Consider the following 10,821-nt stretch of genomic DNA (forward strand, 5'->3'; position numbering starts at 1 on the left):
CTAATGTGGATTTTACATCAGCCATTGACTCTGTCAAAATTGGGCCACTTAAGTCAGATTTAGAAAGGGCTTTGAACCCTGCCCCACAAATAGTGATGGCATCAACCATGCTCTGCCAATAAGGAGATTTGTCACAAATAAATTAAATAAGATAGTATGTCCAATAAAAATTCATTAGAGAAAGCAAACTGTAAATATTAAAAATTTAAAACAATCAAATAAAAAGGAATTACCTGGCTGCAAAGAATGAAATGGTGCAATAGTACCAAAATCTCCCAATTGCACATCTAGCTGCATCATGTACTTCCTTGTTCCAACCCATGCTTTCAAGCAACGGCTGGGCACCAGGAGTAGTGCATGGCTCAAATTATGAATCCATCCTAGATTTACGAACTCTAGGACCAATGCTAATACTCCCACTACCATTGGCACTAGCACTAGTAGAAGCACTAGCACTCGCACTAGGACGATATGGTGGCATGTAAGAAGCCTCTCCAACACAACCAATGCTAGCCAACTCCTCCCTTTGCCTCTTCATTTCTTTTTGCACTTAAAATGTTTCTAGTTGCACTTGGCACTTACGAATAGCCTCGGGAGGTGCTTCAATGCAAGGCTCAGCATCATGGCCACATATATGGCAAGGTGGTATTTCAATCTATTTATGCCTCCATGAAAAATTGTTTTGCAATATTTACATTTTTCCTCTCCCTTTTTTTGCCTAGGAAAATATTCAGTATGTTTTCAAGCAGGATCTCTTCTACCTAGGGTTGTTCTAAGAGCAGGAGTAGACATTGTGAAAAATATGGTTTTCAAAAGTTGAAGGTTGCTAGAATAAGACACAATTACATAAAAATGAACATTTGTGCATTGTGAAATTATAATCTAATACAAAAAAACAATGTAATAGAAATGTTTTGAAAAAAAGCAATGTAATAGAATTTCTATTCATTTTCTTTCAAAGAAAGAGCAAACCCTACAATGTACATTGTTTTTTTTCCAGAAAATTTCTATAATACTTTCTTTGAAAGAAAACGAATAGAAATGTTTTTGTTTTTTTTAAACATATAATTTTTGCTTTGAGAACACCAAAAAAACCAAAAAAATTCAATCTTACCTCTTAGAACAAAGTTGAAATGAAATGCAACCTCTTTCCAATCCTTTCTAACAAGCTCTTGATGTGCCAAATGCAAGTATTATGCTGCCCCAAGTGATTTGTTGAAGAAATTTTGCTCTTCCTTCTTGCTGGTTGCCCTACTATGCACTCTTGTTTTTCCTCACAACTCACCCTTCTCCTATTTTTCTAATACAATGAAATGAGTTCACTTTTAGGGTTAAGGAGGCAAAATAAGTAAAAAACAATTAACTAAAACAATTATTTGAAAGGTTTTTTTATGTTTTATTTTTTGTTTGACGCTGCTTGAGTCCAGGCATCGGGACTCACTAGGTTCGGGCTGAGTCTGCAAGTCCCTGGACTTGCCAGAATTTGCCCAGGACTCAGACGATTTTGAGTCCAGGCCCTTGGGACTTTCCTAGGGTCACCTGGCTCAGGACTCGTAGAGTCTTGGTGAGTCTAGGATCTTTGATACCAGTATTTGCTTATCCAGGTTGCAAGATGTGCAAATTTTTCAAGGGCCACACTATGCGAATATAACAGGATTGCAATTCCACCACTTCCTCAATGCTACTAAGAATTTTTCTTTTGGCCACTTTTTGGAAAACCCTTGGGAAAATCTTTCTAACAGTGCACAAATTGTTTGAATCAAATAATATGACAAGGAAAACTAAGCTGCCAACATTTAAAAGGTCATTGGAAGATTTTTCATCAAAGATGCTAATTTAGTTCATGAGGGTGGCACCGACATTTGATTGAGGTCAAATTACAAGATTACTCATTAATTATATTAGCTTCACAAGGCTTGGGATGTAAACAGTAATATATACAATTATGGACTTGAAATTTGGAATTCCACAACAGGCAAAAATAAACTTGTAAATAGTTTCATTTGATGAGGGAAACATACAGCGAGTCTTTGAAGTTTTAGCTCTATTGTACATTACTAATATCAGCCATTTTGATCATCCTTATATACATCATTTCAACCTGTTGTTTGTGTTAGCCAAAATAAAGAAACATGGCAAGATAAATATTATAATTTTAATCCCCATTTTTCTGGCTCTATCTAATAATCTAAATTATTGGGGTGTATGTGTTTCTTGAGTGGATATTAATTAACATAAGTGAAGCACTTTAGTGCTCCCCTGTTTCCTTTACAAATGCTTCTTTTAGTTTCTTTAATTTATTTTGGTGTCTTGTATATATCAGGGAGAAATACAACCTTTCAAACCATACATGCATAGATATCATGTCCCATATCGGTACTCAGAAAGCACAGCTCCACTTTGGTACTCAATCAAGCGTGCATCAGCTTACATCATTGTTCTCTCCTCATACTCAGCATATGGTGGGCCTTCTTCAAATTCTTTTTAAATGCTTTTAGTATTGTTCCTTTTCTTTTCCAACTTAAGATTTGTAGATTTAAAGCTGCATGATTTGCTTAACAAACAGTAGACATTTACACAAATTTTCTTTTATCCAACGGACTTCCTTTACATAAAATGTATGGACATTCAGGAAAAGAAAAAATACAATTAAAGTGGGTGTGTATGGACATAGCCTATTTGGAAAACCAATTTCTTAGAAATAGAGCATACTAGTCCATTCTCAAACAAAATTTTCCCTACATTTTGTTAATTTCCATAAGGATTTCTTGACAGGGGTTGAATCATATTGACTCTCTGCAGTTACACAGAGAATTGAGGAGTCATAGTTTACTTCATTATAAGAGCATCGAAACTTTTTGTATTTGGAAATTTTGATTCTGTTCATAGTCTTTATTGACTATCTAAACATGCTCTTCGCCTAACTCAAATCAAGTTATCAAACTTAAAATCATACATTAAGAATTAATTATTAAGGGCCAATATTAGTGACCAAATCTATTATCTGTGTCCTAAAAACTAGTTTGTCAATACAACATTGGCTAAAAGTATTAGAAAGCTTGGATAAATCTGATCACAGCCTCTACAAATTATTTAGGGCAAATGAACTGTTACATGATCTCTACAGAATCAAATTTACTTAAGAACATAGTTTCAACATTTGAGAAAATTTTAAGAGTGAAAATTTCAGACAATTGCTTGTTAAATAAATCCAATAATGCAAACATAAAAGTGACATGGGATGTTTTTAAAGAATCCGAGCATGCTTGTACTAATTTGTAAATTGAGATCTATACAACTTACAAAAATATACAATCTCTAATTAGGATGTCACATTGATAATGATTCATGGAAGTGGAAACAACTCTACACTTTATTTGTGGACTCGACATGAATCCACAGGATATAAGGACCCTGAACTGCTGTAGTTGGGTCAAACTTTTAAAATTCTTATAGAAGTTGACATGATATAATATCAATAAATGACACCGCATAAGATAAATTTTAAACACTAACCAGCATTTCTAGTATTTTGAATCTTGAAATCATCTCTTTTTGAAAGGAAAAGATATCAATGGTGCCAAATATTGATTTGCTTTTATTATTTCAGAAACAAATTACTGCAAAAAAATTCAAGATTTATCATTATATGCATGATTCATGCAAAACTAATAACTTATAAATTTGGAAATAATTAGGAATGTTATTCAATAAATATAAACTGAATGGATTTTAATTTTTTTAACTAACATTTATGTTGACTACGATTTATTCCTAAGACCAATCAAAATGTAAAAAGACACTATCTTTACAACTGCTGCCATGGTATCATATGATTTGTTTTTGTATTTTGGAGGTTTAGAATTTTTACTTATCTTAAATTAATTCATAAAGGCAGAGTTAAACAAGTCATTTAAAAACTGAATCACTGTAAGGAAAGACACCACTTTATGTCAATGAGTCAATGACAATACATTTTTCTACACCAATTTGTTGAACGCAACATTGTGATAACGGGAAAACTCAACTTCCTGGATATTCAAAAGTTCAACATATAAATTCTTATTTTTGGTATGCTTCCTTTTGAAATTCATGCTATAAAATTCCATTATAGTACAAGGGTTCTTCTCTCAAATACTCGTTATATGTAATAAATTAGTTAGATACTTTTGTAGGTGTGAATAGGGATATTACCTAACTAGTTCCACTATTAGGCCCCTTTCACATCTTATCACTTAAGCTTCCTTAGGGTACACTCAGGAGTCTTTTTAGAAATCTCTAGGTGTCATGTGATCTTATCTTATCTTCTCACTTCATGTAACATATCATAAGATTAAGACACTTGTCATAATCTTATGTTATCCTATGTCTCACCTTGGCCTGTATAACCAAGGGTCTCTCATACATTGTACATCCATTCTATTTGCATTCTTTGACAGGAATACAGTTTATTCTTATCATATTGATCTTTTGAGTATCTTGTACTTTCCATTTGGCCTCTAGATCTTGGGTCGCTGTAATGTTCCCTTTCTAGGTGACAAGAGATGAGCAGAGGGTTGACCTTTCATTCGAGTTCCGGTAGGTCAACTAGATGGTTAGGGGACTCATTCTGAGGAGCATAGAGCTTTGCGGGGGCTCTATGAGCCATTTTGAGCTTTCAGACGACAATTCCTACATTTTAGGGAGGTCTCCTATTTTTTAGGGAGAACTAGCAATTAATAGGTTGACCACCCAAGGGACCACGGAGCTGAGCAAGAACCTCTTGGACAGTTTCTGGCAATTTGAGCGAGGTTCCTATTTTTTAGGAGGAACTGCCAATCAGCCTACAGGGGTTCAGTTGTCAGCAGTGATTATAGCACTTCAGACAGAATTCCAATCTGAGCTCCCAATCTCATTTTATTAATAAATAAGGAAATATTAAAGTTTGGACACTTACAGCAGCAATTGAATATGAGAATCAGATCCAAGCAGTTAGAGGGCAGATTTTGGCCAGTCATGCCTTCCCCAGCCTAGCCGTACACTTCTAGCTTGCCTGGGAGTTTACAGAAAATAATTTGGAGGGTTTACATCTGGTTTTTTTGTGCAAATTTCATTGTCAGCATAAGGAATAAAAAATAAAATTATTCTTTCAGGTTTATGATGTCCTTGAAGTGAGTTATGAGCAAATTAGTGGGAAAATTTGATCATTTTCAGGGAAGTCTCCTGGGAGCCTGAAGGAAATAGCAGCAGCTTCATCTATTCATGCAAGACTTGTTTTTGATAATTATTAGTTAGGAGAGTAAAACTCATTGGAGCAGTTAGGACTCATTGGAAGCTCCTGTAGCAGCATCTGGATTCATTCAAGTCAATAAAGCAGCCCTCCAGGCAAGGCGTTGGACTCCTGGTAGGCCAATTTGGCATATCATTGTTGAATTCCACTATTTATTGGCATTTGTTAATTGCTGTTATAAAATCTGTCAATCTGAAATTTATTTCCAGTCATTAGTTTATGTTTTATCATTGTTACAATTTCATTGTCAAGTTTCCAAGGCATACGTATTGCAAAAACACAAAAAAAAGCATAAAACCACAAAATTCAAACATATGAAATCAAATTCTCCTACCGCTAGCCAAAGAAATCAAGATCAGAAAATTAAATCAGATTGCTACATTCAGTAGTTGGCATCTTTCAGTCGCTATCTCCATAGCCAAATCTTATAGCTTCTGTAGAAGAGTTGAAACATTTCGCTTGTGTAACTAAACATCACCAAAACTAAGACCAGTGATTAAATATGCAGTTATATATATGTTGTAAAATTTGGCTTTATAGGTCATGTTATTATATAAGGAAGCCAAACCATACTCTTAGTAAAATTTGGATCAATTCTATAGAGCATATGGTACGATGGAAATCGTGTTTTCTGCATTACCATCTTCTATGTCTTATGTGTTGTTCTAAGAGCTTTACCAAAATATTGTTAGACATTCTGCATTGAAATTGATTGTAAATGCAAGTTGAATTCAAATACTAGAGGAAACTGTACTGTTTTGAACAATAGATGCAAATATCTTTTCATAATGACATTAGACTTACATAGTTGTTTAATGTGCAGGAAAATATACTCCCCAGTATGAGTGGCTTAAGGAAGAGCTTCCAAAGGTTAACAGATCAGAAACTCCATGGTTGATTGTTCTCATGCACGGCCCATGGTACAGTAGCAATAGTTACCACTACATGGAAGGAGAGACTATGCGAGTTCAATTTGAATTATGGTTTACACAATATCGAGTTGACATTGTTTTTGCAGGTCATGTTCATGCCTATGAGAGATCAGTAAGTTTTAGCTTTCAATTGTTCTGACATTTCTGAATGATCTTCATTTGAAGAGCATATAATTCATGCTTTTTATAGAACTTGTGTTTTTCTCCCTGTATTTTTCTGTTTTTCTATATCTCTCTAATCTGAGGCAGTTTGCTCATCGCAAACATTGGTGAGGGAATCTGTAGCCAGAAAGCTACTTTTAATTCTTTATGTTAATTCAGAACTAGAATCAATAGCAAAGGCTACCATTAAATCAAAAGGGACTTTCTGTTTTCCAATTCATAAAGAAACATTTAGGATAAAGAAACTTATAGGAATTTATTAATTCATGACATTTAACCTTGGACTTACAATCTCCAGAAATATAATACCTAAGAAGCATTAATCTCTTTTTTGCTTAAGCCTTTATGCTTGCAGTCATTAACAGAAATTAAGGTTGAATGTGGACATGTATTTTAGAAGACATCTCCTTCCTCCCCACTTTGAGTTACATCTCTGATATTTGCCTTTGCAGAAGCGGGTATCAAATGTGGCTTATAACATAACGAATGGGGAGTGCACACCTGTGTTTAATTCATCTTCTCCAGTGTACATTACTATAGGTGATGGAGGAAATATAGAAGGCCTTGCATCAGTGTAAGTTGGAAAAGTGGTTGACATCATAGGTCAAATACTGCTTAATGTAACAGAACAAATTTCATTCATACTGCTATTAGCTTTTAATTATTTCAGAACTCTTAGTTTGTCCATCACGAGCTTTGATTTCATTAATCAGCTAATGAAAATCACACATGGTTCGCATGGTAACTGACTGCAGGTATACAGAACCTCAACCTGAATACTCAGCATACAGAGAAGCAAGTTTTGGCCATGCAATCTTAGACCTAAAAAATCGAACTCATGCTTACTACTACTGGCACCGTAATCAAGATGGAGATGCTGTAGTGGGTGATTCCCAATGGTTCTACAATAGGTATTGGTATCCTCAGAGAGAACCTACATCAGAAATCTAAAAGCTAATATTCTTTTCTAATTCCAAGAGCATCTCCACAAATAAGATGTCCTACCAGGCATGGTGGGTACCTGGTCTTCATGGTTGTCACTGGTCATTAACGTCTGCAGAAAATAATGAAACATCAATGATGACTTCATGACTTGTGTTACTTTGATTTACTCTTTGTTTTATCCCTTCCTTGAATGCCAATCTGATGACAAAACAGAGCTATAACTAGTTATTTTTAGTTAATTTAAACTATGGAGGTACATGATGTGCATATGAAGAATCAATATTTAAAGTCATATTGTTTGAACTGAGGAAATTTTGATTTAACCTTGTAATATGCTTTTTTTTAAAGATTCACAAGAATCCTTTTTAGTGTAACCTATGGTCATACTAAACCAAGACGTTTTTGTTTGTGTTTATATGGATATCCTTTATATTTCTCTTGAATAATCTTATTTCTCCTTTAATCATGTGGTATCCATTGTGTTGTAGTCACCAACCACTGACTCTATCTTGATATCCACTGCCCAGAAATATTTTAAAACTAATGTTAGCTTCTACTTAAACCTTCTATATTTAACAAAACCATGAATTCTGCTAATGTGCTAATGCATTCAGTTGTGCAATTTAATAATTTATGATTTAGAAAGCACTAAATTTATAAATCATTCATTCACAGGAAGTTCAATTATGAGAACTTGATATAAGTTTTCTTCATCAGTTTGAATTTATAGAAATACCAGTTTGCATTTTAGTAGTTTTCTTCTAGGTGATATATTTCAGAGCTTGCAGCCATAAAGATGTTCAAATTTCATTGGATTTTCCTTAGCTGTTGGTTGATAAAATTTTACCCGTAAGTGAACTCTTCTTGCAATTTATTCCCTGTAGTGATTTTTAAATATTTGTTTTATTTTGCTTCTAACAGCTTGGCGTATATTAAAAATAAAATTTGGATCTTTTATAAATTATGGAAATTGAAAATATCAGACTATTTTGAATTTGTGAATCTTTGTATTAATTACCATATTTAATTTGCAGTGAAGGTTGAAATGAATTGCTGTCACTAACAATGCTATGGATATTTTTGAAGGGGTTTCCAGCAAGAATGATAAAGGAGGTCATATTTCCTAGCTAAAGAAGGAAGATGCACATTAATACACTACCATTTGTAAAGCGATGACAATCAAAGAGAAATGCAAGATTATAACCTAGGAGTTGACTAACAATGCCCTATTAGTATCCATAAGGACACCTACTAGACCTTACATTAGTATCCATAAGGACACCTACTAGACCTTACATTAAGCATATGTTAACATTATCCTATAGATATTTGATTAGTTGTATCCTCTCTAACTATTTAATACAAGTGAAATCATTAAATCATGAAAGAGCGAAGGATTGAAACTATAACTAAAATTAAAGATAAATGAAGGATAAGTTTTAATGATTAAAATAGTGTGGCAAAGGAACAAGCTCTTGAATATTGGTGTGTTTATCACATGGGAACTAAGTCAAACACAACCCTCAACACTACTATATTACTATATTTGTAAGACTGACATATGAGAACTAGATGTATAATTAAATCCTATAAGCATGAATATATGGTTAACAAATTCATGACCATACGTGGACTAGAAAGATCCATGCAATAATGTACTTTAAAGTCCACAATCAAACAAGATACGGCTGTATGTTGTACTAAAAACGTTTTTACATATACACTTTTACATAATTCATAATTTCTTGTGAGGATCAACTAATTACTAACTCAATAGATCATCTAGTGTTATATCAAAAATACTTGTAGCATAGTTATCCCTTGAACAAATCTAAAAATTTGAGGAGACATTCATAAATGAAGAGATCTTTATATTTAATTCTTTACCCAAATTTACAAAACGTGAAAACATGAGAAAAATTGAATTTGACATGTAATAGTTAATGAATTAGAATTTCATGATCAATGAATAAAAAACATTTACAACAAAGCAAGCCCCAAATTGACCAACCACTTTTATAATCAAAATATTTTATATAACAAGTAGAAAAAAATGTATTCCCTACAACAAAACCCACACAAGGCCCATATAGTTAATATATTTGATAGAATAATCCCCAAGATTTTTTAGGGAAAAATCAAGTTGCATATCATATTTGTAGTCAATTATGAAATGCTATTGGTCAATAACAAGATAATTTGGGTTGCACTCTAGTTTAAAAACACCAAACAATAAGCTCCTGAGTGACTCCAAGTACCCCAAGCTACAAACTTATGTAAAGTAACACCAAAATATTTTGATTTGAATCCATCATAGTAGACATTTATTGATGCCATTAAATCCATCCACTCATCTACTTGCCTTCATAGGTAAACTTTGAGCTCCACAATTAGTGCACATTAAATTCATAGCTACCTATATAGCTTGATCTCATAACATAATTTAATTATGTCATTCAAATTTAAAATCATCCTAGACAATTTTTATTGAGCACAATATCATTATATCATGCAATGTGCTAAAAGAGAATAATCTTTCCCCCCAAAATAACACAATACACTCATTTGACCATATGATATCCACACTAATTGCTCAATCCGATTCCATACCATGACTAATGTGAAGGCATTTTTCCTTTGTTTTCCATTTTATTACTAAATTTTCCTTTCTATGATATTTTTTCATAAATTTTACTGACACATTTTTCTATGGTGTCAAATTGTAATTGTAACTTCTTGCTACTCCCATATTTCTAATTACAACTATTACATCTATATTCTATAGGAGGCTCATCTCTATTTTCTTTTTTTGATCATTTAATGAATGGGTGTTTGGCACCCAATCAATGTAATGCCCTTTTTGTTTACATACATGAGATGTGTATTGATCTCAGCGTTGGTTTGACTATACATCTAAGGATGCTTAGGTGGTGGTGCCTTTATATTGTATGGTGCATTTGGGCCACCTACAAGTTTGAGATGGTGTTCCTCAACATGTTTGCCCTCGATAAATTATTTGCATGGAGATGTGTGCATGATATTGTGCCAAGTTCCTTGTGAGGACTTGACATATTATTTTGTGATATTTCATGTAATGTATGTGAGATGGTATTATGCGTAATTTTTATTATGCTTAATTTAATGATGTGAGAGATATTGGTTAATTATGGATTCAATGTGATTGTGACCTTATGAGGTTTGAGATACTAATATTGATGTTGAAATTAAATGTTGACATGATTTAGATCAATTAAATGCAATAAAGTTATATATGTGATATTTGACCTCATTAGGTGATTTTATTATGCTTCAACTATTATGAACATTCATAGGTACACTTGACGTTTGTAGAGGTTACAGGTATAGGGTATTGACTTCACTTGGCTCCATAGGTCTACTAAGCATACCCTAATGGTGGTTATATAGGAGATGTCACACTGGCCATAATTGTTTAGCCTTACTTATCATACTCAGTTAGAGTATAGTTTCTCATTATTTTATTAAAAAATTATC

At 33.3% G+C, this 10,821-nt stretch overlaps 1 protein-coding gene across 1 annotated transcript in view; it reads left to right on the plus strand.

Annotated features, from left to right (window-relative positions):
• The window catches only part of LOC131079724 (purple acid phosphatase 2), a 62,699-nt gene extending 55,039 nt beyond the window's left edge, over nt 1–7,660 (plus strand). The window contains exons 5-8 of the mRNA XM_059216071.1: nt 2,324–2,462; nt 6,093–6,313; nt 6,816–6,937; nt 7,119–7,660. Of these exons, the coding sequence (XP_059072054.1) occupies nt 2,324–2,462; nt 6,093–6,313; nt 6,816–6,937; nt 7,119–7,314 (678 nt within the window). The 3' untranslated portion in view covers nt 7,315–7,660. The remainder of the gene's footprint in view (nt 1–2,323; nt 2,463–6,092; nt 6,314–6,815; nt 6,938–7,118) is intronic.
• The last annotated feature ends 3,161 nt before the right edge of the window (nt 7,661–10,821 follow it).

This window comes from Cryptomeria japonica, chromosome 1 (genome assembly GCF_030272615.1).
Source record: "Cryptomeria japonica chromosome 1, Sugi_1.0, whole genome shotgun sequence".
Lineage (NCBI taxonomy): Eukaryota > Viridiplantae > Streptophyta > Pinopsida > Cupressales > Cupressaceae > Cryptomeria > Cryptomeria japonica.